This window comes from Chelonoidis abingdonii, chromosome 4 (genome assembly GCF_003597395.2).
Source record: "Chelonoidis abingdonii isolate Lonesome George chromosome 4, CheloAbing_2.0, whole genome shotgun sequence".
Classification (NCBI taxonomy): domain Eukaryota; kingdom Metazoa; phylum Chordata; order Testudines; family Testudinidae; genus Chelonoidis; species Chelonoidis abingdonii.
In genome coordinates, this window is record NC_133772.1 from 80,464,754 (window position 1) to 80,492,357 (window position 27,604).

The following is a 27,604-nucleotide window of genomic DNA, read 5'->3' on the forward strand; positions in this document are numbered from 1 at the left end:
GATAGCTACGGAAGAGCTACCCACAATGCAACGCTTCAGAAATCGACGTTAGCCTCGGACCATGGACGCACAACGCCGAATTACTGTGCCTAGTGTGGCTGCATGAAATCAAATTTATAATATCAGTTTTATAAAACCGATTTTAGCTAATTCGTTATTATCCCATAGTGTAGACGTGGCCACAGACTCGAGCTCAATCTGTTTAGCCTAAGGAAGAGAAGGTTAAAGGATAACTTAATTACAGTCTATAGGTACCTATGTGAGGAACAAAATACAATAACGGGCTCTTCAATTTAACATTTGAAAGTTGAAGCTTGACAAATTTAGACTGGAAACAAGGTGCAAATTTTTAACAGTGATGATAATTATCCATTGGAACAATTTCCAAAGGTTGTGGTGGATTCCCACCACTGGCAATTTTTAAATCAAGATTGGATGTTTTTCTAAAAGATACGCTCTAGTTCAAACAGGAATTACTTCAGGGAAGTTCTATGGTCTGAGTTATTCAGGAGGTCTGACTAGATGATCATAAACGTGACTGTCCCTTCTGGCCTCAGAATCTATGAAATAAAAGCCTGGAGGTAAAATATGTAGAGGGAGGATATGCTTTCTTCCCCACTCTGTGCTCACGAGCATTGGTTTTGTTTTGGCTTTCTTTAGGCTGCTGCAAATCCTTGTGTTTGGGACTTGACTTAGAGCTGCCTTTTCTAGTGAAGGACAGTTGTCTTCAGCATAGTCATGAAAAGTTATGACTTCTCTTGTGAGAGGGAAGCAGTAGTCAGAGCAGTCAACAGGCTTTCTAGGTTTTATACAATTCCCAGCTTCGCTTTGAGCCTATGCATCCCACCATCTGAGCTAATTAGGTAGAAAATATTCTTGTGGCCACAGCTAGAAACATAACATATAAAACACGTCCAGTGCTGTTGTATGGTGGGAATATAGAAAGCTGTGGGACAGCATGTATTGTGCTGTAAGTAGTAGTTTTCGGCAATTTATCCATTATTGCAGATAGCACTTCACAAAGCACGCTCCCTGCTGCAACTCCACAGAGTTGCTTGGAGCATAGTACCGTGAATAATAGTACATGTAACATTATCAAAAGGCTACTGTGATAAGCCAGAAAAATGAGGGGTGGTCAGTGAAACAGAAGGAAAATTTTTGCGTAAGTGGGAGTGGGGAGCTTGAGTGAAATGAATAAGAAGTGAAGGGTCCTGCCAAGCTAAGACATAATGCTAGAACTGCAAAAGGACGGTGGTAGAGTCCAAACAGCTATCCTAATAGAGTCAGAGCACAGCACTTGGCTTAAGGAAAAGCTCTTGACTCTCCAGAGTATTTACTGAGGAAACTAGTGTTATGACTGCAGCCAAATCCCTTCTGGTGAGAGAAAGCTGGGGGTTTATAACTGTGTAAAGCCATGCTTGTAGCTGCAGCCTACTCACTCATCCATACTATATGTGGCCTACAAGGCCTCACTTAGTGCTACTCAGACTAGAGGCTAAGGTGCTGGTGGAGCTGGAAGGGGAACTATGTAACAATAAGGGAGAAGAGTCATGACCTAATGCTGGTTGGACCAGTGAGAGATGGTTTTGCATTACCTTGAAATATTTCAAGTTCTGTGGGAAATGTACATTTTTTCTCCACTGGTGAGCATGAACCCAAAGTTGTCCAGGGCTCAAGTGTCTTCAAAGCCCTAGTAGACACTGGTAGATCCCACTGGAGGAACAGACCAACTTTCTTCACAACAACTAACTTTGAAATGCTTTGGGATCGCTACTGACCCTGACACATTCTAGCATGAATTAGCAGAGCAAGTCCCAGTGCAGTGATCTGGTCAACTCTAATTTACAGATGTGCAGAAGAGGAGCAGCCAGAGAACACTTTTAGCTTTACCTGAGCTTCTGTCTTGAAATCAACAAAGAAAAAATATAAACTATAACTAAATACCCTCCTGCAGCAGTGGTTCTCAAACCGATACATGGAGAATTTGCTGGTGCTCCACAGGGAACTACCTGGTCACATACTGCCAACTTCCCCCCTAGTGCTAAATTGCATTAAAATCACCTAAATATTTTCATAATATAATTTTGTATGCCAGCAACTGCTGTAGTTATTGCAAGCAGAAGATGTAATGGCAAAGAGAAGGTGTGCACAAGACAATCTCTACTACAATGTTCACTCTCCAAAAAAGGTTGAGAGATCCCATCATAGATTAAAGGGTTTAATGAGGAGTAATTGGAGCTGAAGCAAGTGAGGAAGAATAGCCTGACTTCAGAAATCCAAAACAGTTCCCTCAGGAGAGAGATTCTGAGCGTCCCAATTCCTAAGCCACTGGATTTTCTGTGGATCACAAATACCTTTTCCATTGAGTGGTATCTACCTTTGTAGCTAAATGTAACCACATTCATTCCCAGTGGCAGCCCTAGGGCCATGCATAAGGCCCTGTGCTACATGCTCAGACCCAAACCATCAGCCAGAGCATTAGCTCTGAGCCTCAGAACAAAAGTCTAACTGATTCTGATGGCAGCATCTACAGCAGAGTGGAATCCTCCATCTTCCTGCTAAGAAAGTTCTACTTCCTGTCTTCCTAATCTAGAGGAGAGAGGGTTTATTTTTTTTCCAGAGGCCACATAGCCTTAGCCTGAGTGGGACTGTAAATGAGGAAAGGGGCTGTCAGGGGTGCACAGGGGTAGAGACCTGGTAATAGCTGGGGAGGGATCTAGGTGGGATTTTGTATAAATAATACAAAACTGAAGGCTGGTTTTGTTTATTGTGATGCAGAAGTCAGTCACACAAGTGGGCAGTGAGTTAGCTGAAGGCTGATTGGCTTTTGTCTTTGTTGTCTGACAGATCATTGTACTAAACTTTCCCTCCATGAGTGTTTCTACTGGAAAGAAAGAATGACCTTTCCTTTGTCAGCCTGTATATCTTGGATGCTGTTGTCCTGCTGTGGAGCCTATACAGACTGCCAGCCCCATCGTGCTGTGACATTTCAAGATTGTTTTGAAAATTCCAAACTCAGTAAATGGAAAATTTAAAAGAAAGCCAAGGAGCTTAGGAGAAGCATGGGAGGGGTGGGGGAGGGAGGAGAGGGTTGGTATCCACACTCTACAGGGAAATTAGATTAAACTCCAGTTTGTCACATGTGTTTAAATGGAAAATCCCTTGGAATTAGAAATTTCCCATTAAAATAGTTAGGTGGAAAAATCAGAATTTGGAAAAGAGGCTTTAAGAATTCTGCCAAAAACCAAACAGCAAAGTCTTTTAAGTTTCCAGATTGCAATGGAAAATACCCTTTGGGAACAGAGAATTCAACAGGCCCTTCCCAGGACTGGAGTCAGAGAGAGGGAGGATCCATTCCAGCAGAGGCTGCTGTGATCAGAGAAAGAGAGGAGAGACGCCACAGTAAACAGTTCTCGCTTCACCCAAGACATTTATCTACAGAACCGGTGAGGACTCTTACCTGGCATGGCACTCCTGCTCCAGCTGCAACTCAGAGCCTGGCTGTGGACAGCACTGGTCCTCTGTGTGTTTGCTGGATCCTGGAAACAGACAGGTAGGAGGTGCACCTGCAAGGAAGGAGGCTGCTCTGCAAAACAAATGTTTGTGCAGTTCCACTGGTGCTGGGTTTTACCTAATTCCCCAAACAGGCCGGTGGGCTGCCTGTACTGACAAAAACAACTTTCTGTGATAGAAAGCAACTGAATTGTCCTCTATGCTGGACTCTGTCCTGACTGAGGGGAGAGGGATGGAAGAGTTTGTTTCCAGAGAAGTTAAGAGTGCTCTACTCCTGATATATACTACTTATTTGTCCCCCCAAATGCCTTTTATGCCCTTACGGTCTTTGTTGACACTACATCCTTCAAAATCAGAGGATCACCTGCTGAATTATTTCCTATGAAATACCCAGATGTCCCCTGGGTGAGAAACCCACTGCCTGTTAGTGTGAGGCAGACCACTTGGAGGCAGGAGGAGAGACTCCTTTGGCCCCTGCTGAAGAAAACTTTTCCAGGTGCCTTTACAAGGCTGTGAGAACAGCTTCTGTTGGGCCAATTATTTTCATACATTTCTTGTTATGTTTTGTTTATGTATGTTTTACTCTACCTTCTACACTGACACTGGAATATATTTTTTAAATATTAGTAAGAGTGGTTTGGGGGTTATTCTGTTCGTTCATTGAAACCCTGTTTGTTCACTGAAATCCCCACTGTAGAGATCTGTGCACTTAGCTGTGGTCAGAATAGGCAGAAGGTGAAATGGGAATCAGGTAATCACTAGGAGAAATCTAGAAAAGCAGCTCTCAGAGGATGCAGTATCTTTACCTGAGCCATAAGCCTTGCTGAAATGTGCATTGAGGAGATGGAAACAGCATCTTGAACCCCAGCTAACATTCTGAAAGCACATCTGGCTTTGATCAGGGAGTCTGCAGCTGTGTAGAGAAATGAACCTTCCCTGAGGCAGAAGGGAAAGCAGTATCCATCTCTGAACAGCTCGTACCATCCCCAAGGGGAGCTTTCCTCGAGAATGGAAAGTTGGAAGCTGGTTTTGGTAGCAACACCATACAACTAAAAGATTAAATCACATTTCTGTTTATTATGTGCACCTGCTAATTTTAACACTTGGGATCCCATAGAAAGATATACTGAGTACGTATGGCTAGTTTACCCAACATCAGCTCTGTCTTCTCCCTCCTCACATGAGGACCAGAAGATTCCCTCCCTCCCTCACCCCAAAAAGGGAGCCAGCCTTCCATTCCCTCTTCCCCTGCTGCCAGCACCGCTTTTCTGCACAGAGAAATTCTGTGTTCCATGCTAGTTGTCTTCCAATTCTGGCCCACCCAACATGACCCTGCTTCCTCCTCCCTGGCCTGAAGGAGTCTGGAACTGGTAGAAGGGGAGCTAGTATCCATTAGCACACAGTCCAAGAGAAGAGGGAGGGTAGTGCCTCAGAATCCTAGGTTAGTGCTACCTTTCAGTGGTCAGAAACTCTCCCTCCCTGATGCAGTGTTCACCTCCCTTAGCTTAAATCCCCTTGAAATGAGCGAAGGCCCCAGGTGACATCCACCCAGGAATTAGCTGGTGTCCTAATGGTTAATCATTTTCCTGCACAATATGAATTCCTGGAAGCTGATGCTACAAAACAGTCACTGAAGGAGATCAGTTCAGAATCCTTCTCAGACCAAATGGGACAGATACAAATCCCAGCACGGAGGGTTTTCCCACAGGCTTACCAAAGCAGATACTTTTGCTCCCTAACATCCCAGCTCCAGAATGATACTGGCTGGGAGTAAGGGGTCAATGTCCTGAAACCCTCCCTTCACTTTCTTGAACTTGCTCTATCTCCCTGATAAAACCCCAATTCTGCTCCCCCAAATCCAATGGTTAGACTCTTTGGCACTTAAGGTACACCTACAAAGCAGCTGGGAGGTGTGATTCCCAGGGTGGTTAGACATACACATTAGCTTTGTTCAAGCTAGTGTCTAAAACTAGCAGTGTGGCTCTGGCAGTATCAGGGATGGCTAGCCTGAGCTGCTGTAGCCACACTGCTATTTTTAAGCACTAGCTCGGAGAACTATCAGCTGTATGTCTACACATGCTGAGAATTACACCTCTCAGCTGCTGTATATTTATACCCTTAGATACCAGAGGCATAGGCACCTCAGCAATATCAAAGATAGATAGACAGACATGATTAGTGAGAGACAATAGGGAGGATGTGCTAAGCTGTTGCTCTCTGAAGCTCTGTGGCCGTTTAATGTTTTCCAGATGGGCAACTTCACACGGAGGACCATGCTGATGTGAATGTGTTTCATAACAAGCTGGAGGATGCCAACGTCATGCTAGAGGTTATTTGGGTTATGTTGTGGGGCCCGTGGGAAAGGATGAGTGTGTGTGAGATCCTGTGAGGACTAGGGGTGGGGGATCTTGCCCAATCTACCTTTAAACACTCAAATGTTCCGCTAGTTCTCATTGTTTTTCTATTTCAGGAGACTCTAGAAGATGCCTTAGTAAACATCTCAGCAAAGTCACTGCCATTGAATGAGACCAGTGAGTAGGGTGACCAGATGTCCCGTTTTTTGGCTCTTGTTCTTATATAGGCTCCTATTACTCCCCCCACCCCCATCCCGATTTTTCACACTTGCAGTCTGGTCACCCCACAAGTGAGGTCTAACTAGTCCAGCATCCCGTCTCTGTTGGTAGCCAGCACCAAATGCTTCAGAGGAAACCCCACAATGGATAATTATGTAATAACTTTCCTTAAGCCCTGTCAGTTGGTGGTTGGCTTATACTCTGAGGAAGGAAGGTTTAATTATGGCACTTTTAGAGGGGTGAGCAGGGGAGTAATAAGTGAATGGGACAGGCCATACTGCAGTAGGAATGCTTTTTCAAATGAACTGAGAGAAAGCAAATAGGAAGGAGCCCACTGAGCAAGGACAGAAGGTAGCCAGCTTGGTGCTGGGGTTAAGGGGTAGACTTACCTGGCTTCCTGGTCAGCACAGTCCTTGAACTTCCTGATGGGACAATAGGGGATACCCCATGTTGCTGAAGCAAGTGTTGGACCCAGGATATTACAGAGACAAGCGGGGGTGAGATAACACCTTTTAATACACACACAGCTCTTCTTCAGGCTCCTCTCCCCAGCAGAAGTTGGCTCAATAAAAGATGTTACCTCACCCTCCTTGTCTCTCTAATAAGGTGTACACAAAAGCAAAGCCTCCAGTCATCACAACATGTCCCATACGGTAGCACCTTTGGGCTGATGGTGGACAGATGGATAAAATCACTGCGCACTTTGGACGGAGGCCGGGTGGAGTCTGTGCCGGGGCAGCATGCAGGGAGAGTAACGGCTCACAGAGCTGCTGTGAGCAGAACCATATTTCCAGCGATGATTGTCCCAAAGGGCGGTCACCAACCTTGGGGCTGGCCTGCTCTGGGCAACACTGTAGTGAAGTGCAGACTTTCCACCAGGAGTCGGGGTACAGGGCAGCGAGGATCCAGCAGCGAGGACACAGCTTGGATCAGAGCTCTTCGCCCTGTGCTGCCTGTTCCAGAGAGGACAGGCTGAGTGTGTAAGGAGAAATCATGGGGATGGGGCCATGCAGCTCCCAGAGCCCCTGCCCCCACCCTGTGTGTGGGTCATGCAGCTCCCCCACATACTGCCCTCCCCCGTGTGCAGGGCTGGGCTCCCTCCCACAGAGACAACACCTCCCCTGCTAGAATTGTTCTGTCTCTGACTTTAGCATCCATTGCTCCTCCTTCCTCATGACAGGGTTGAACCCCCCCCCCCACCCCATCCCTCGGGGAAGTCGTCCGGGAGCGGGGAGCCAGGGGGATGCACCAGAGGAAGGCATCCTGTTGTGGGCAGGGTGATGGGGGCAGGAATTCTGGCCTTTCCCGGCGGGACAGCCTGCGGGTGGAGCTGCAAGGTAGGCAGAGGCCTCGACTCTGTCCCCTGCCCAAAGCAGCATGTTCTGGTGTCACTTTTCCCCCAGTCACAGGGACAGAGCTGGTCCCGCTCCCTCCCAGGGCAGGGAAGGGCCACAGACCAGCGTGATGCACCCTGCCCTGCTGTTCTCCCTAGGATGAGGGAAAGGCAGGGAGATCTGAACTCCACCTCTGCCCAGGGAGAGAGGACACAGCTACAATATAAAGAACATCCAGGAGTTAACAGCTGTGCCTGCTGCGCAGGACATAGGAGAAAGCAGCAGATGCTGCTTGGCTTCCCCGAAGCTAAGGGGAAAGGCCAGATACAAAGTGGAGGAGATACAAGGTGGAGAGGAGGAGGATACATGGAACAGAGAAACTGGAAGCTTAAGGAGAGGCATCCATCTCCCACCCCCAAATGTAGGGATTGCATTGACAAATGAAACTCTGAGTTTAGAACAGAAGCTCATTAGCAGCGGACAAATTTAGTAGCTACAAAACTCATTAAAGCATTAGTCACAGTTGCGTTTTTTTCCCCCTCTTGCTCCCCTATATGAAAAAACCTGTCTGCGTCGCTGACGAACACAGAAGTGCCATGCAAGAGACAGAAACAGGGAACGTCAGGGAGCAAGTTAGAGAAGGAAGGAGGGGAGCTGGCCCTCGGAGGGAAGAGGAGGTGCTGCCCAAAGACGTCAGATAGGGCTAAAGCATTGCCAGCCCTTGTGATACTACCCCAACTCAGGATTTTAGGGGCTGGTTTTAAGCTGCTTAGGCTCTTAGCAATAACTTCTCTGTGATTCCCCTTCTCCCCCCATAATAAAATTAGCCACCCTTTTTCCTTATTTTGAATGGTTTGGAAGCCAGGCTTCCATTGGCTAATATGTTCAGGCAGGCTGCTCTGAGGAGGAAATGAAGTGAGGGATGAAGAAGAGGGATAAAGAGGATAATGTAGAAGCCCAGAAGGGAGATCAAGAAGAAGTCTAACATATACAGGCTGCACAGAGATGTTGTTGGGTGCAGGGGAATGTGGGAAGGGGAGGCAAGAGAAGAGCACCATAGGAGGCAGGGAAACTACGGGATTAGAAAGCAGGGCTGGCTCCAGCTTTTTTGCCGCCCCAAGTGGCGAAGGGAAAAAAAAAAAAAGATAAACCCAATTGAGCTGCTGCCAAAGTGCCGCCGAAGAGGAAGAGAGAGAGTGAAGGACCTGCCACCGAAGACCCGGACGTGCCGCCCCATCAACAGAAGGACTGCTGCCCCTTTCTATTGGCTGCCCCAGGCACCTGCTTCCTTCAGTGATGCCTGGAGCCGGTCCTGTTAGAAAGGAAGAATAGGGCAGATGAGAAGAACTGGGTGGGGAAGTCAAGGATAGGGTGGGAGGCAGACATGCAGGAGCCTGAAAACAAAATCTCATTTGTTTGTTCAAATGTACATGGTTTTACCTTTAGCAATCGTATTTGCATATTGTATTGCATACCCTACACATCCCCCTACCCTGACTTCATTTGTACAATCCTGGATTTGTTAGGGGTGACAGATCTCTTCATAATCTCTGCAGGGGACCCACAGCTACAGGACAGTGGTTGGCCCTAGACTTCCTGCTCTCATACTGCCCTTCTCTTTCAGTTGCTCTGGGAAGGACTGGAGATTGAGGCTAACGAGACAATCAGGCTGCAGGATGAGGAACTGGCCTCTCTGCGCTCAGCAAAGCGATTTCTCCAGATCTTCCAGCACCAGGTTCCCAAGACATCAGAAGGGATCAAGGAGCAGCTGAAACATCTTTCACAGGCAGATGCCCCTCTGAGTCCAGTAGAATTCGATCAGCTTCTCTTCACCAGCGTTTACTGCGCATATCAGATTCGCTCCATTCAGGGCCTGGACAAAAATCTCTGGATCAGTTTCTTTTCTCAACTAGTTGATGAAATCCTCCATGATCTCTGCAAGGGATTCTGCCCTGCAAATTTCACTCTCCTGGCTTCCTGGCCCTGGAAGGAGAAGCCTTTTTATTTAACCTCACTGAAAAAGTCATATCATTCCAACCTGGCCATGATGAAGAGAGGCACTGAGTAAGGAGACTGACATGATGAGATTCAATTGCATTCTTGTTATTCTGAATGCTGCCAGTTATCCCAGATTATGCTGGTTACTGTGCAAAAGTGCCACCATTCTTCCTCTTTTGCTTTCTGTATTATACTGGCAACATTCCAGGCATTTATCCAACCAGCTACTGTCCCATCTTTAAATGTGAAACAAGGCCTGGGATGTCTCCCTAGGATCTCCATAGAAAACACACTTCTGAGATGCACTTCTGCCTTGATCACTGATGGCCATTAGAGATGTCACAGCACTTTTTCCAGATATTAGCCTGTAATGGCTGAATTCCATCTCAGGTAATTCCATTTTGCCTCCCTAAATTCCCAGTTGGATACAGTATTTTCCCCTTACTACAGTAACTCACTGTACAGCATAGCTATGCTGTTCATACAGTTGCTGTGTTCCACTTTACAGGTGGCTACACTCTGTGGTGATTCATATTAAGTTCTGACTCATTTTATCTGTCATCCCATACCAGGTGCCTGGAACAGTTTCCCAAGTAATATGCACCCATTTCCTTCGAAAAACTCCTGCAAATGTACTGAATTCCATGAACCCTTCTGGTATAGATATCATTCCCCACTTTGTATTAGTACAGAATGGGTATTTGCTTGTCTCTCATCTATTAAACTTTTGAGGGCAGGGATCCAGTTATTTGTTCAGCAGATTTTACCTCTTCTAGAGAGTCTTCTTCTACATCTGTGGTACTTTACAAATGAAGTAATTGGAACAGTACTGTATATGTGCAATCATGATTTTTATAATCAGGAATTTAATCAATGTAGAGCTCAATGATGCTTCTTTGTCATACTCCCTGCAGCATGGTATTAGCGACATAAATTCAGTTAGTCCAGGTGAGTTTTATTTGGTATTGGTTTCTTCGTTTGTGCTGGCCCTCCCATTTACACTGTAGATGCACTAATCCTGAGCCTCTACAGCCTGCGCTTTGATGGTTAGGGTCATACTCCCCACACAGTTTTACTAGACTCACAACTTCCACAGAGGAGCCACTTTCAGAAATGCATGCAGAAAATGACATTCCCAACAGCAACAATTAACTTTGAACCTAGTTTATATTTTTCTCTCTCATTATCTGACAGATGGAGATGAGAAGCAGTAACCCAATAATGCCAGGCCCAGAAGCAAGATGTAGGTTTTGGGGCATGGAGAATGATTTTAAAGGTCAGAGTTAACAATTTTACAGGAGAACAGGGAGTTTGCAAGTCATAGATCTTGCAAAGAGTGTAGAAATTGGGACCAGTGTCTTATTTGCATTCCAACTCCTGGAAACTGGAAATAAAATATAAATACTGCCTCATGCTATAATCCTACACTTCTTTGTAGACCCCTAATCCCAAACCTTCACCCATTTATGCAAGTCACTTAGTCTTGTAGGGGTAAGATTTCCATGGAGGTCTTGCAAATGAATATAGATTGAGGTAGAGAAATTGAAATGAACATAAGGCTGGGTTTGGGTTTCACAAGAGGGTGAAAGATTTGAGACTACAATATTGCTAAGGTTTAAGTAAGGACCCTAGGTGAGGTGCAGCTTTCTTGGTTGAGACTATGGCATTTGATATGAGGACCTCAGATAAGGAGGTACTGTCTGGGATTAGAGTTTTCATGGGTGGTTAGGTTAGAGGCTTTGTCTTCTTTTGAACAAAGGCTGTGAATGAAGCCAAGCTGATGGCAAGTTTCAGCCAAAGTTTAGGCTGAGACCTATAAAACCTTATTGAATTTGGGATCCAAGCCAACATTTGAACACAGATCTCACACAAGACATTAATCCCATAGCTCTGAGAAGCCCCCTAATATCCATTGCTCCACTGAACTCTTGGGTTCCCACCACCTCTCATACTAATGTGCTGCCACTGCCCCCAATCCTCTGCAATCTTAGTGCCACCCACACTGGTCCCTCTATAACAGGAGTGGGGCTCACTGGGACACAGTGTGGAGCAAAGGCAAGGACTATGAGAGCATGGACATTGAAATCACCTCTTATACCTTAGAAGTATGGTGGTGGCTTCCCCCTAAGGCAGGGTTAGGTAGAGCAACAAGGAAACAAAATGTTGTGTTATGAAGTCTAGTCACACTATAACGTTAAGAGTGCCCATTTCTTGGCAATGGTAGAGTTCAATACAGGCAGTATCGGCATACACATTCAGACCACTGCCATCCCCAAATGTTCAAAAATCATGAGCCAGGCACCCACAAAATCAAAAGATTTTAAAAAATAATACACATTTTGAGTTATTTTTATTTGCCTTCTTGTTTAGGAGCCTTTAGGGTATGCTTGATTCATGTTTTCAAACTTTTCTCCATAACCACAAGAGCTAGAAACTTAGTGGGGAGTTTTGTTATGAAAGCTGGGATTCACAGACAGACAGACACAATCTGTGTATTTCAGCAGCTGAGACTTTAAGCAAAACATCAGACACTGTATCATGGGATTTGCAATAAAATCATAAGAGTTGGCAACACTGGATACCTCCTCCCACAATTCCCTGACCTCCCACAAAATACATACACTCTGGCACAGTGACATACAATCTAACTCTGCTTAACAGTCTTCACAACACAAACACATGCAATAGTTCACACAATATCAGAGCCTCTCTCCTGCCCAGAATCAGTGTCGCAGGCAGTTCTATACACACAAGTCCAGCATCTAAACAAAAAATGTATGTTTCCGCAAACCCTGCACATTTTATTTTTTTACTTTTATTAAATTCATTTCAATTACATTTTCTCTCCCCCAGGCCTCCCTTGGATGTGCAAGAAATGTCACCAGATGCTGTGCCTTCTGGTGGGACTGTCTTCAGTAGGTCTCCCAGCATTTCTGCAGTGGCTCCCTGAATCACAACAGCTCATTTCACTGCCCCTGCCACCAAACTACCTCATGCTTTATGCTTAAATTGGACGGTAACACTGGACACACACTACCCCCTGCAAAGATCATTCTACAGATAAAAGACAGAAACAGAAATGGCCCTGCAGTCAGGACATGAGCGTGCAGCATAAGGAAAGCACTGGACACACATTAGCATGCTCTTTAACATTGTCACGTAGAGGGTGACATCCAACCAGGACCTGCACCCAAGTCCACTGTATCTTGGCTTCTCTTACATTCCTTTCACACCTGCATTTAGATTTTTGACCTCATGGGGGAACTGGGACTTGGGGGTGGCTTTGGCTGAGCCTCCGGATAGATGAGGAACCCTGTGAAGGTGATGTACTTGCCATGGTTGCTGTAGGCACCGTAGCCATCATGCTGGTGGCTGTAGAGCCAGACAGTGTCTCCATAGTGCAGAGGTAACATAATGCTCTGGCTCTGCATCTCCCGCCTCTTGGAATGGTTGTCATCATAGATCATGGCCTGAACCTCATTGTGGTTTTTCATAAGTTTCACTGACATGGTCTTAAAAGGCATTTTGCCAATGGTGAAGGAGAAGTAATATGCGCCTGGCACACGGCACAAGAAGATGCCACTTGAGGAATTGAAATCCCTTCCAATGTTCACAAACTCTATGTCAAATGTGATTGGCTCATGCTGGGTTTGCTTCTCATCTGTTCCCAGGAGGCTTTGTGAGCGAGCAACAGAAAATGCAGAGCGAGGATCTCGTTCTCTGGCAGGCTGATCAGACAACATGTGTCCCTCTGAGGCTTCATTCTGCTCTCCTGAAAGCTGATGTATAGTTGGATGGGGCAGCCCTGCAGCTTCCCCCAGCTCCTGAGAGACTACACCATTTTGGAAGTAGGCAGAAGTATCTGGATAGATAAGATACCCATTGAAAGTTGTGTATGGGGCAGCATTGCTGTAGAGGGCATACTTAGGGTCCCCATGTAAACGCAGCCAGACTGTATCTCCATAGTCCAGCTGCAGCATGGCACTTTGGCTAGCCACCTTCCGCTCCTTACGGTGATGCTCATCATACGCAATCACTTGCACCTCATTCTTGTTTCTCATCAGCATGACAGACAAGTTTTTCTTGGGGTATTTCCCAACTGTGAAGGAGAAGTAATAGGCCCCAGGGATCCGACACCTGAACAACCCAGCCTTGGGATCAAAGTCACTGCCTATGTTCACATAGACCTTGTCAAAGGTGATGACCATCTCAACGCTCCCTTCCATGCTGCTGGTTCTAGCCACAGAGAAAGCAGAGCGGAACTCAGTCCCAGGATCAGTGGGGTAGCCATACACAAGGGTACAGGCCACGTGGCAGAGGAAGCTAAACAGGAGCTTAGCTTTCAGGGCCATCATCATATCTGAAAAGAAAAAGGGAACACATTTTAGCGTAAGTATTTTCAACTTATACACTAAGTGAAACCCAGAACTGTACCTTGTTACCACACTCCAGGGCCTGTGTCAGGCTTTGATGAGTCCTGAGTCCCATCTCTGATCAGTGTGAGTGAAGACAGATGCTCTAACTAAGACCTGGGACCATGACTCAATTCAGATCCCAGGGCTGTCTGCAGGTGGAGGAGCTTCTAGTCCTGTGCTCAGAGGCCTAAAAATCCCTTTGCTTTGAGAGCTTGGCAGCCTTCAGGGGTAACTACATGGAGCCCTGCAGCTACCGGTGCACAGAAATCTCAACCCTCATCAGGATTCTGGGAGGTATCCTTCTGGAAACACTTTTATTTACAGGATTGAGATTCTATGACTAGGAAGCAACATTATCCAACATAAGCCTTGTACTATGCTAAAAATGCAGGTGAGGAACATATGGTCTAGAGATTACCATGCAGATGTCACTGTGCAAGATTAGCCTAAGGGCCTGATACAGCACTGGTTTCTTCAAAGGGTGTGGGAACTGTAAGCCAGGGAAGTTGGTGGACACTGTTAATTAGACATCCTACTTATATCTACACTGCACAAGGTTCAAACTCAGCCCTAACTCCCATTCTCTACACACAAATTGCACTAACCCATGGCTTAGACCTAAAGTCCTAGGACCCCATGGGGTGGAGGGTCTGACCCTGATTCATGCCAGGACCCAGGGTTCAAACCCTATTGCTTTGCAGTGTAGACACAGCCACCAGGGGCGGCTCCAGGTCCCAGCACGCCAAGCCTAGAGCTGCCCCTGACAGCCTCACTGGATTCATGCACTAGGAGTCCACCAAAAGTATCTTACAATCCCACAGGCCAATTTTCTTTGTCCTCTAGACCAGTGGCCTTCAAACATTTTTTATCGCAGTTAAAAAAAAACACACAAAAAATGCTTCTCCTGCCGTGCACTCGCAAGGATCCTCTTGCACACCCAACTTTGGAGACCACAGCTCTAGACAGTCAAGCTTAGCAGACAGTCAAGTTTTCCCACACTGCATCAAGAACATAGGGTTATAGCAGCCACACTTTGGGAGGGCACTAGAAAGTCTGGGATATGGATGATTGGACTCAGGCCCATATAATGCACTGTAGACACTGGAGCCCTAAGCTGGGACCCAGGGTTTAACAATTCCTAACCTGGGGTTACAAATAAATATAGATGCTCAAATCCTATGTTAACAAACCCAGAGTCTGCTAACTTGAGTTCTACTAACCCTGGGCTTACATTGCAGTCTACATATACCCTTAATGTTGTTTACACTGCAGTACCACCTGAGTGCTCTACAGACATAGAAGAAAAGACACTCCCTTCCCTGAAGAGCTCACAAATTAACAAAGGGAGGTGAAAGAAAGACCATGTACTGCAGAATGCTTAAACTGATGATAGGCCAGGGTTAAATGGCTTTATTAAAATAGATATATTCATTTATCTTGTATCAATTTGTTATATATAAAAATTATCCCAAGCAGCCCCCCAGATTTGCCATTGGTTGATTATTTCTTGTAAGCATCATGGTAGAAGTTAGTTTCAAGTGAGAGATTTGAATGTAGTAGCTGTGGGAACCAGTTCAGGAGAGGCAGAGCCCACAGCTCCTACTCCAGCCTGAGACCAAATGTTTACATTGCAAATTTATAGCTCCCTAGCCTGAGCCTTGTGAGCCTGAGTCAGCTGACACAGGCCAGCTGGGGGTGTGTTATTGCAGTGTAGACATACATAACCTGTGTATAAGGGTGACTGCACTGAGTACCATGACGACTGTGGCATCCATACTTGTATTTGGAATGGGAATGAAAGAAACGCTGAATCCTTTTCTGTCCATTAACCAGCATGGTTCTAACGTGCTGTCTGTACTCCACAGCTGACTCAGTTCATTTGGGAGTCAGAGGATCGGCCAGTGACAGCCCCTCTGGCAAAAGACACACAAAGGGACTTTATCAGTTTAATAAACTCTTCAGTGAATTCTGACCTTATGTTGCCTCAAACAACTGCCCAATTTCAATTCCAAAGCAGATTTCTCTGTAAAAAGGTAACTTTGGACACGAGGGGAAAGGGTTTCAGAGCCCAGGCTCCAGCCCAAGCCCAGGCTCCAGCCCACTGCAATTTTATAGCCCCTCAAACCAAGCCCCAACAGCCCAAGTCAGCTGACCCAGGCTAGTGACAGGTGTTTTATCACAGTGTGGACATAACCAGCTGCAGCAGAGTTTCTGATTTCACTTTATCAGCTCTTCCCAATAACTCACTAGTAAATTATTTAAATAAAGTAGTTAATTATGCTGTGTTTCCAACAGCATGTGTTATTTCTGTGACAACTCCCACTCACCACTCTCAGGATTATTTAGGTTATTTTTCTATTTAAAATCATTTAGAAAGTGTCTGAGGGGCACTGATACCAAAATACTAATGGCCAATTCAGCTGGAACACACTTCACCATATCACCATGACACAATCAGAAAGTCCTCAGCCAGCTACAATGCCACACTAAACAGAACCATACTGCATCCTTTCTTGAACTAGGATGCTGTCGTTGCAAGATTCTCAACTAGGAACAACTAGAATGCCCATCCACTATTCCAATAGGTCTTCTGGTGTTTGTTAAATTTAAACCCACATTGGCATCTCTTTCAGTATAACTGAACTTTTCCAGCAAATTGCCAGGGCAGCAATAGTTTCAGCGTGTGAAGCTAGTGATAGGCACTGCAGTCACTTCATCATATAGGCTCTGAAACTAAGGAGTGAAGTGAGAGATCCAGAATAGGACTAGAACTGAAATCTCCAGAATAGACCACACAAGCTCTAGCTCCAGGGCCACACAGCCTATCTGCTGCAGTACTAATTTCTAATTTTAAAAACATCATAGTAGAGGCTTAATGTATACCCCATGTAAAAAAAAGGACAGTAAGAGGATCAAAAATGCCACCTTGGCTAAACAACAGAGTAAAAGAGGTGATTAGAAACAAAAAGACATCTTTTAAAAATTAACAAGAGTACTTGTGGCACCTTAAAGGCTAACAAATTTATTTCAGCACGAGCTTTCGTGAGCTACAGCTCACTTCTTCAGATGCACAGAATGGAACACACAGACAGGAGATATTTATACATACAGAGAACATGAAAAGATGGAAGTATGCATACCAACAGGAAGAGTCTAATCATATTGACGAATTAGCTAGTGTTCGCGAGGGGAATACGTTTTGAAGTGATATATTAGCTGACCATGAGAGGTGTGGAGGGAGATTCAATAGGATAGATTCAATTAGTGGTAATAGACCCAGCCACTCCAGTCTCCGTTAAAGGCCTGAGTTAATTGTAGTTAAATCAAATTAAAAGTTGAGTTCAGCAGTCTCTCTTTTGCAGTCTGTTTTTTTAAGTTTTTTTGTTGCAAAACTGCCACCTTCAGTCTGTCACTAGTGGTAGAGAGGTGAAGTGTCTCACCATGGTTTTTGAATGTTTGATTCCTGATGTCAGATTGTGTCCATTTATTTTTGCGAAGAGACTGTCTGGTTTTGGCCAATGTACATGCAGAGGGCATTGCTGGCACATGATAAATATATCACGTGGTAGATGTGCAGGTGAAGGCCGAACCTGATGGCGTGACTGATGTGATTAGGGTCTTAGATGGTGTCACTGATCGATATGTGGACGAGCTGGCATCGGGTTTGTTGCAAGGATAGGTTCTGGTAGTGTTTATGTTGTATGGTGTGCGGCTGCTGGTGAGTATTTTGTTTCAGGCTGGGAGGTTGTCTATAAGCGAGGACTGGCCTGTCTCCCAGGATCTGTGAGGAGAGTTCTTTTATTTTCTTTGTTGGGCCTGTCCTGTAGTGGTGGCTTGGGTACTCTTCTGGTACTCTTCTGGCCTGTCAATCTGTTTTTTTACTTCAGCAGGTGGTGTATTGTAGTTTTAAGAATGCTGATAGAGACTTGTGGTGGTGTTACTCTCTGTCTCGAACACCACTATGCCATCAGCCTACAGCCCCCAACTAAAACCCCTCAGCGCATCATCAAAGAATCTACACCTATCTTAAAGATCATCCCTCACTCTCAATGATCTACGGAGGGTGAATCTCTGCAACAACAGGGAATTGGTGGGAGGGAGAAGACAAAGGAGAGAGAGAGATATTCTTTTCTGTTTCCTGTTTTGGTTGTCATCTTTTGAGAGAGGAGAATGCTTCTTGGTATTGCGAGTGTAAAGAGGTTGCTCAGTAACTCTCAGGTTAGCCAAGGGAAATTCTGGGTGGGAGAGAGAGGGGGAAGGGAGGTGGTTATTTCCCTTTGTGGTAAGACTCAGGGGTCTGAGTCTTGGGGTTCCAGGAAGGGTTTGGAGACCATAGGAGCCAAAACCCTGGAATTTTTGGCTGGTGGCAGCGAGATCAAATCTAGGTGGTAATTAGCTTAGGGAGGTTCATGCAGCTCCAGGTCTATGAATGCTTAAGGGTTCAATGGAGTAGGAAAGCTATGAAGGAGCATGTGGGCATGGACTCCTCTTCCTAGACTCTCTCTCCCAGCCAGTGTGAGAGCTGCATGGCAGTATGAATCAAGCCTTGCCAAAGTAGCCATCACTAAACAAGGAACTGAGTGATAGGCCACAGGGAAGGTCACTCTGGGGAGTAGAATCAGATGGGAGAGGCTTGTCTAGAACATGACCTTCTGATAAATAAATTAGGGAAATACAACTAGAAGGAGCTATTAAGGAAGATGCATAACTTGGCTGAGGTAGTTCCCAGTGGTTACATTCCCAGAGAGTTAATTATCAGTGGCTCCAATAAGCTGGAAGAGGTATATTGAGTGGGGTCCAGCAAAGATCAGTTCTGTGTTCATAGATTATAGGTTCTAGGACTGAAAGGGACCTCGAGAGTCATCGGTCAGGTCCCTGCCCTCATGGCAGGACCATATACTGTCTAGACCATCCCTGATAGACATTTTACTCACTACTCTTAATATCTCCGAGATGAAGATCCCATAATCCCTAGCAGTTTATTCCAGTGTTTACCACCCTGGACAGTTAGGAACTTTTTCCTAATGTCAACCTAACCTCCCTTGCTGCAGTTTAAGCCCATTGCTTGTTGTTCTATCCTTAGAGCTAAGATGAACAAGTTTCTCCTCTCCTTATGACACCCTTTTAAGATACCTGAAAACTGCTATCATTCCCTCTGAGTCTTCTCTTTCCACACTAAAACACAATTCTTTCAGCCTTCCTTCATAGGTCCAATCTTGTTCAATATCTTCATCAATGATTTAGATAATGGCATAGAAGTAACACATATAAGATTGCAGATGATTACCAAGCTGGGAGGACTGCAGGTGTTTTGGAGGATAGAATTAAACTTTAAAAGGATCTGGGACAGCTGGAGAAATGGTGTGAGTAAATAGGATGAAATTCAATAGGGCAAATACAAAGTACTCCACTTAGGAAGGAACAATCAGTTGCACATTACAAAATGGGAAAGACTGCACAGAAAGGAGTACTGCAGAAAGGGATCTGAGGGCATAGTTCCTCAAGCTAAAATATAGTCAACAGTGTAACACCATTGCCAAAAAAGCAAACATCATTTTGGGATGTTTTAGCAGAAGTTTTGTAAGCAAGACATTGAGGTATTTCCGCTCTACTCCACGCTGATTAGGCTTCAACTGGGAGATATTGTGTCCAGTTCTGGATGCACATTTCAGGAAAGGTGTGGAACAAACTGGAGAAATTCCAGAGACAAGCAACAAAAAATATAAGTCTAGAAACATGACCTGTTAGGGAAGATTGAAAAAAATTGGTTTTATTTGTCGAAGAAGAGAAGACTGACTGGGGACATGATAACAGTTTTCGAGTACATAAAGGTTATTATAAGGAGGAAAGAGAAAATTGTTCTTTAAACTTGAGGTAGGACAAGAAGCATGAGCTTAAATTGCAGCAAGGGCTGGACATTAGAAAACTTCCTAACTGTCAGGGGTGGTTAAGCACTGGAATAAATTGCCTAGGAGTTGTGGAATCTCCATCATTGGGATTTTTAAGAGCAGGTTAGACAAACACCTGTCAGGGGGGTCTAGATAATATTAGTTCTGCATGAGCGGCAGGGGACTGGACTAGATGACCTTGAGGTCACTTTTAGCCCTACGATTCTATGGAGGCAGCATTTTGAAGGTGTTGGGAATAGTAAGGAAGTGCAGGAGATGAAAGGAATTAACTGGGATGGCTGCAGTGACTGAGACCCAGGCAAGATGAACAGTAGGGCTCCAGCTGAAAGGAAGCCAGGGAGAAGGCCAAGAGGAGGCAAGCCTAGAGAGCGTTACAAGAGAAAGAGTGAAGCAGAAATGTTAGAGGCTTGAAGCAGCTGGCCACTCCATTGTTTAGGGCCTCAGGACTGGAGCTCTTGGTAGAGAGAAGACTCCTTCTTAGTACTTTTGTTCATCTGAGGAGGACTATTTTGGCTTGGCCAGAGGGTTATAACCAGCTAGCGAGAGGTAAATAAGTAGTGGCTAATATTGAAACCAGAGAGGTAAATTACAGAAATTTCCTATTTTCATGTAATTAACATAACCTTGTGGGCAGAAGTAAAACATACATAATCAGGGGTCGGCAACCATTCAGAAGAGGTGTGCCAAGTTTCATTTATTCACTCTAATTTAAGGTTCGCGTGCCAGTCATCATTTTACACATGTTTTTAGAAAGTCTCTTTCTATAAGTCTATAATATATAACTAAACTATTGTTGTATGTAAAGTAAATAAGGTTTTTAAAATGTTTAAGAAGCTTCATTTAAAATTAAATTAAAATGCAGACCCCCCCGGACTGGTGGCCAGAACCCGGGCAGTGTGAGTGCCACTGAAAATCAGCTCACGTGCCGCCTTTGGCACATGTGCCATAGGTTGCCTACCCCTGCAACAAAGGTTACATTGGAAATTGTTCCCATGATACCATTGGTAACCTTCGAACTACTGACATCCTAGAACTTCATGAAATTGTTATAAAACACTGTTAAATACTAGCTTAAAAATATAACCCATGCCATTATGATTGATCTGGTGGGATGACAAAGAGATGGCACTGCTGAACTTGATGTGGATAAACCTCATAATGGATCAACTCACACTATTTAAAGAGAAAATGGGAAGAATAAATTATTTCAAAATAACCAAGATTTAGCCCTCATATATGCCTTTGTATCTATTTTATATTATAAAAGAATACTACCAGCCTTGGTTAGATTTGATATGAAAAAGGAAAATGTATATCAGCAAACAAATTGTATATTTATATAACGGGAGCACCCAAAAAACCCAATCAGGACTGGAGCTCCATTGTGCTGTACAAATACATACAGATAAGGGTCATCTCAGTGCTGGAAGACTTATAACCTAAATGTCAAAAAGGTTGACGACAAGGATAGAATGTACAAATCAAACGAATATAGCAAAGAACTGGCACAGCTTTGTTATTGTAATTATGTTACTATAAAGTAGGACAAGGAATCACTGGTTTCTTACTGTTGTGGTTGGATGAGATTTTAGGTCTGTGGAAGTGGTTAACGTTATCTGGAATTTGGATTGAGGCGGAAAGCTCTGGCTACTGTAGAATCCAAAACCTCCCCTATAAATTCTATCAGTCTCATCTCCCTAACCCTTTTCATCTGGGGCTTAAAGTCTCTGCAGATCTAACAATGATCATGGAGGTAACCCTTGCACTTTAGGCATCTGGAATGAGGGTCATCTACTAGCATAGTCTTCTTAAGGCTTAAAGCCCGGAGACTGAACCACACCCCAGTATCAGGCATCAATACCCAAGACAAGTGGGAAGCGACCCTAAGAAAAGCAACAAATGAAACCTACACTTAAGTTTCTAACAACTATGAAAAACAAACACCACTAACTACATACAAGAGATAAACAAAGTCTCTGGAAAGGAAGAACATTATCAGCAAGAAGCTAACATGCTCAGACTAACAATTAGAGGTGGTAAGAAGGAACTGAGGGGAATCCTTACACCATTGTGTAGCAGCATGAGGAAGAAGAGAGCACATGTGCCACTGCAATGGGTACTGCTAAGGGAAAAAATCTCCAGCTCTGGTGCACTGGGTGCACATAAACCTGAAGTGGAATAGACATGTGCAATCATGTGAAGAACAAGTTAGTAAGACTAAATGAGTTGGGGGGGAAGGGTCATTCTTCATCACCTGCCTAGTATCATCAAAGCAGAGGCAAGTTTTAAAGGAGGAATATGAAGGAGGATAAGCTAGTGGCTGTACAGATTATATGAGAGATATTTCCCCTGTTCCCCATGCATAAGTGGGTAGCACGGGAGAAAGCCTGAAAGTGTCTGTGAGAGAAATTGGCTGGTGGGTGGAAAGGCTGGGAACACAGACAGAGTGGAGATAGTTGTCAGCACCACAGCCTTTTCTGGTAAAGTTTTCAATAAAAGTTTGGGAGGGAAAAAGAAAAACTTTCTTCATAAGAACTAAGATGGCCTGCCTGCCTGAAGACAGCTAGCTGCCCTGGTTCCTAGAGAGCTAAGTGTGTAGTGGAATCTGGGCCTCCAAAATCCAGATCATAGAACTAGAAGGGACCTTAGGAGGTCATCTAGTCCAACCCCCTGCTCAAAGCAGGACCAATCCCCAGACAGATTTTTATGTCAGTTCCCTAAATGGCCTCCTCAAGGATTGAACTTACAGTCCTGGGCTCAGGAAGCCAATGCTCAAACCACTGAACTGTCCCTCCCCCCTATGATAACAAATCACACTACACCAGGATTCAGAGCTCCCTGGGGTGTATGGCAGTGGGACCTGCTCTGCACAAATGCAGCTGTGACTTGAGTTACAGTGGGACAGAAGGCACTACAGGTATGGAAGACAACTGAGGGTATATCTGTACTGGAGAGGAAAGGTGTAATTTCCAGCTCAAGCAGACATACCCATGCTAGCTCTGATCAAGCTAGTGTGCTAAAAATAGAAATGTCGCCACGGCAGCAGACACAAAGAGTGGGGTGGCTAGCTGTGGCAGTGCAAGTGGCAGGGAGGCTGCCCCCAGAGGTATGAGCCCATCTGAAACCATAGGTATGTACTTGGGGCAATTAGCTTATGCCACCACTTGCATCACTGCAGCTATACTTCTATTATTAGCATGCTAGATCCATCAGAGCTAGTGAAAGTATATCTACTTGAGGTGGAAAGTATACCTTCCACCTCCAGTGTAGACATACACGAAGAGGCCAGTCAAATAACCACATTAAAACTAGGCCAAATTTCAGGCTTCCTTTGGGGAGGGGGCAGAGGCAGAAGTGGTACAGAAAGAGTTCTGCACTAACGACCAATAAGGAAAATCTGCTTGGTATGAGCCTCAATGAAGAGGCCAGAGATGCAAATGGACTCAATTCCTTATTCTTCCGTCCATCTGCCTCTTATGTTTCATCTCAGGCCATTTTAACAGGAAGCAACACTGCAGATCCTGCCACTTCCCTGGTGTCTCTCTCTTACTGGGAGAAAAGGGAGCTCTTTTATATCCTTTTCCAAAATGCCTGGCTGCTTTGCCTATGCCTTCCAGAATTCTTTGTTCTGGAGCCAGAACTGAAAGCAGGCTGCTCTTGACCTACAGTCTCTTTAAAGGGCCAGGACACCATCTTAAAATACTGTGTTGGGAAACATCAGTACTATTCATACATGGTGGGTAGGGAGAGGAGACAAAACATCACACACACACACAACACACACACAAAGCAATGCATTAGCATTGATTATTGAAATGATCAGTCCTCAAGGGACAGGGGTAGGAGATGATGGAGTGAATAAATTCTGCAGCATATAGGGCGCCAAATGATCAGTTTTCTAAATATATTCTTATTTTTCACAAAGTACTCCACTGAAAGGAGATGGGGGGAACAGCAGTCAGAGCTTATACAGAATTTGTTGCTCATTGTCATACTTTGTGCTCACAAGTCCCAGAGAATATCAAAGTACAAAGATTTTAAACACTTTGTGGATAATTCCGCTGTAAGAATATGTCAACCACACTGGATTTCAATGCTAATATGCCACAGTTCATTGAGCGAAGTCTCAGTGAAAGCAGCCTTTTAAATATCAGAGTCTAATTCTTCCATTTTCTCCTTGTCCTGTGCATTCAAAACACATTCTTTCCAGCAGTCGCTTTGTAGCATTGTGGTCCCAGAGAGTGTCCTGTTTTCATTTTAAAGATTCCCCAGTGCTTGGCTGGTGTAAAAATTGTTTCAACTCCTTTTGCTATGTGATGATCTTTACCTTCTCTTAGAGCTTTTCTTTTGTCTAAGCGAAAACATATAAAGCCTGGGGACAGAAGAATCTTTCTCCCTTCAGAGGATTTAAAATTCTTTTTGGCTGAGCTCAGAGCATGCTCCGTCTATTCTAGTCAGGATCTTATATTGAGCTCATCACCATGGCATCTGAAAGAAAGGATCATGATTCCTCTTACTTTTTCTACCTGTCTCCTCACTGGGATCCAATAGCTTTTCATCATACACAGAAGAATGTTCCATACTATTTATGTTACACATTTGAGCACTGTTGTTTCCATAACAGCTACATAATCCAGTTTTTTTCTCCTTGCCGGGATGCCTAAAAATGTCTATTGTGGGACTGGACTTCATTTTATAGTAGTTTCTTTTGTCTCTCTCGCATGGCATTGTTTTTAGCAAGGACTTTACTCTGAGCTGTGAGAGACACTAGTATAAGGTAGAGGCCGTGTCAGTTCAGACTGATTTTCTGGTTGTTCTCTTTCATGTATTATTTTCTCCCGTTTCATGCTTTTTAGCATTCACAGACTTAAACATCTGCTCTAGGGACATCAGAGAAGCTTCTTGTTTATGCCTTGTCCAGAAAGGAGTTCTTTCAATATTCTTCTTCTAAGTGGCTCCCTTTCTTTTAGCTCCTCTTCCATAAGTGCTGCACTGTGTCTGCACTACGTATGAGGTATTAGGCCAAGATTTTAATAAGTCCATCAGGTAGATTTTTTTTAGTTTTGCTCCCACTCAGGACTATCACCCTTGTCTGGGGGAGTGGCTCAGAATAAAAATATCAAAGAGTTATGAGGTTTGCATTTTTATTTGTTTAAAGGAGTTTTAGTTGTTCAGAAAACGAAGTTTGCCCAGTCTGTCGCTTCTGGCTCCTGCTCTGCACGCCCACCACTGCAAATTTTTAAATTGCTCCACAACTGTCCAGAATCTCAGATTTCATTTAAAAGAAATTAAGTCTGAAACCCTTATGTTGCAAAGAAAATCTTAAAACATAAAGTGAATGTAATCTAATGATTTCTGCAAGAGTCTACAGGCAACATGAAAGAACTGCTCAGAGAATTGCCAACAGCCCCATTCATCTCTATAGCATGTAAACACTGTTCTCCTTGATGTCAGTTTAAAATGTTGACAATTATTTCACTGATGATTATTCTAGTAGAAACATCCAGGTAACATGCTTATTTGTCAATACTGGATGTAGTAATGGGAAGTATAGAGCAAGGTAGCTAGTTGCTTTCAGATTTCTGGGGTGTGGACTGAGAACTTTAAACCTCCACTCCCCACAGACTTAGTCTCTTCTGGGAAGAGAAGTGGGAGAAAGTTGGTCCAAGCCTTCCCTAGAAATAAACTCTTCAGCTGCCTCCTTGATACCAAAAGCTAAAACCAACTCCTATGCATTCCTGGGTGCTAGAAGCTCCTTCTGTCCCCCTCTTAGCAGTTAGAACCTCCAGCTTTGCCCCAACGTCTATGATGCAGTTCCTCCTCAATAAAAAGATCTGCCACATAGTGAAAATGTGAGTCAGCATAAAACAAAAGTATTTTAATATCAAATTACATCAGGAACACAAGGGATACTATACTGGCTAGCCCGGTAGGCAGTGAGGAAGACGGAGCCTGCTGAAGGGACTGGGCAGTGCTGCAAAATGGTAGTCTTTGCTGTACAGTTTAGTTCTGGAGAATCCCATGATTCTTATAGCCCTGGAGAGCAGACTGCAGGGAACATGGCTTCTTTGGATTCAAAGAAGGGAGGACTAGATAGAACCTATTAGGGCTTAGAGCTGGTTTAGAAAATCTGCCTGTCACAGGGTGACACTTCCCCTATACGAGTGAAGAGGTCAGTGCACCTGAGACTGGTCAGCTGACCCCAACTGATCTAAAAAGAAGGCATTTGGATTCTACAGATGTCAGACTAGCAAGTGAGAGCTGCCAGAGACTAGGAGATTGTAGGAGATCCCTGAGGGAAGGCTGAAGGCAGCAGACAGGCTTGCCAGCTGACCTCCCCAAGCCAGAGAGTGAGGACTGGAGAGCACTGAAGATAGGGAAGCAGTGGAGATACCTTCCTGCTAAGGCCTTCATGCTGGAGAGCTGTAACCAGGGCGGACAGTGCAAGTTCCCATCTGAGTCAAAAGGGTTAAATGTACAGGGGGAGTGACTGATGTTTCCATTGTGAGAAACAGCTCCCAGCAGAGACACTGGAGGAAGGGGGGGTTTCCTGATGGAAAGAATAGGGTTGCACTCCAGCTGGAAGGGCTGGGATGACTGTCCTGGTTGAAGGACAGGAGAGGACTGACAAAATGCCAGGTGTGGTTAAAAACACTGCAGTGTGGTATGTGAGGTGTTGAAGGTCTAGACTTTGAGGACTACGTACATTGCAGGTGGACTATGTTTTGGGACTTTTATTATAGACTATCATTTTTGTAATAAACTAGCCCAAAGAAGGGGTATTATTGAGGCAAGAAAGCTTGGATGAGTTACTGGGAACTCTGAAGGAGTAAAACTGAGGCAGGCACCACCTGCCTGTTCTGCTGCAGGAGAGCACTCCAGGTAGGGTTGCCCTATGACATTGCCAAACCTGCAACCTTGGGAAATTGATGGGCAAGAAGGGAGAAAGGCCTCTGTTTGGGGTGGGAGCCCATCCCCATCCTATCAAGAATAGGTGATATTTTCTATGAAAACTCCAGTGCTGCATGCTGTGGAACTAATCTGCTATGTGCTGAGAGCTCTGAGCACATCTCTTCTATTTTTGCCCTGGCCAGAGCACATCACAGATTTCCCCTCTTCAAGAAGTCTCCATCCACTATTCTCCAAACACACAGCAGTTATTGATACATACCCCGTTAACCCTTTTCCCCAAGGGAGAGCGAATCTTCCTCCCCCTCCCATATTGCAAAAGTGAGGCAGGTGGAAGCCATGTGGGAAGGAGTAACACACTGAACCTTGGGCATTGCAGGTGCGGCAATAAAAAGGTTTTGCAGGGGAGCCTAGGCTGGCTATAATGGGCCCTGCTTTTCCATCTCCAGCATCTATGAGAGTCTGCTCATTCCTATCTATCACCACCATTCCAGACACCCTCCACATATCTCAAGCCTTAGTAGCTCAGGCAAGCACTCTAGCCAAAGGGGAATCCATCTGCCTTCCTTTTACCCACTTTTTTCAAAGGTGCCATCCCACTAGGTGACTGAAGCTAGATGGTTAAGTTCTTGCTCCTGCTGCCCACAGTCTCTACATTCCCTTTCACATAACTAGCAAAGGGTTTTCTGGCAGGTGCATGTGCAGCCTGAGCCACTTCCACTGTAACAGCTATGTATGGGATGGATGAACATGCTGGGGGACAGAGTGAGGTCTAGCCTGTACAACTTCCACCATGGAGCCTTTGTAATCAATTACCAGCCTCTGGATGGGCTTCTCTGCTGCTCAGTTCTGTGATCAATTCCTGCTCCTGGTTGGGTTCTCTCTGCTGGAAGCCTCATTTCTTTGATTAGATGCAGCAGGAATTCCTCTTTTGTTCTCTAACCTGACTGGAA

At 44.8% G+C, this 27,604-nt stretch overlaps 2 protein-coding genes across 3 annotated transcripts in view; one reads left to right on the plus strand and one right to left on the minus strand.

The window, feature by feature from the left end:
- Positions 1-10,247, plus strand: part of FAM180B (family with sequence similarity 180 member B) — a 404,198-nt gene extending 393,951 nt beyond the window's left edge. Inside the window, exons 2-5 of one of the 2 annotated variants that reach the window (XM_032776076.2) lie at positions 2,848-3,018; positions 3,442-3,553; positions 5,763-5,842; positions 9,045-10,247. In XM_032776076.2, coding sequence (XP_032631967.1) covers positions 3,466-3,553; positions 5,763-5,842; positions 9,045-9,488 — 612 coding nt within the window. In that variant the 5' untranslated portion in view covers positions 2,848-3,018; positions 3,442-3,465 and the 3' untranslated portion in view covers positions 9,489-10,247. Of the gene's footprint in view, positions 1-2,847; positions 3,019-3,344; positions 3,554-5,762; positions 5,843-9,044 lie in introns of both variants that reach the window. The other variant, XM_075065345.1, reaches the window with a different exon arrangement.
- A 1,662-nt stretch (positions 10,248-11,909) lies between these two features.
- Positions 11,910-27,595, minus strand: C1QTNF4 (C1q and TNF related 4). The gene is made up of 2 exons (XM_032776073.2): positions 27,468-27,595; positions 11,910-13,778 (listed from the first exon to the last, which is right to left on the minus strand). The coding sequence occupies exon 2, from the start codon at positions 13,774-13,776 to the stop codon at positions 12,658-12,660; it is 1,119 nt and encodes a 372-aa protein (XP_032631964.1). The 5' UTR covers positions 13,777-13,778; positions 27,468-27,595; the 3' UTR covers positions 11,910-12,657.
- Positions 27,596-27,604: the final 9 nt, after the last annotated feature.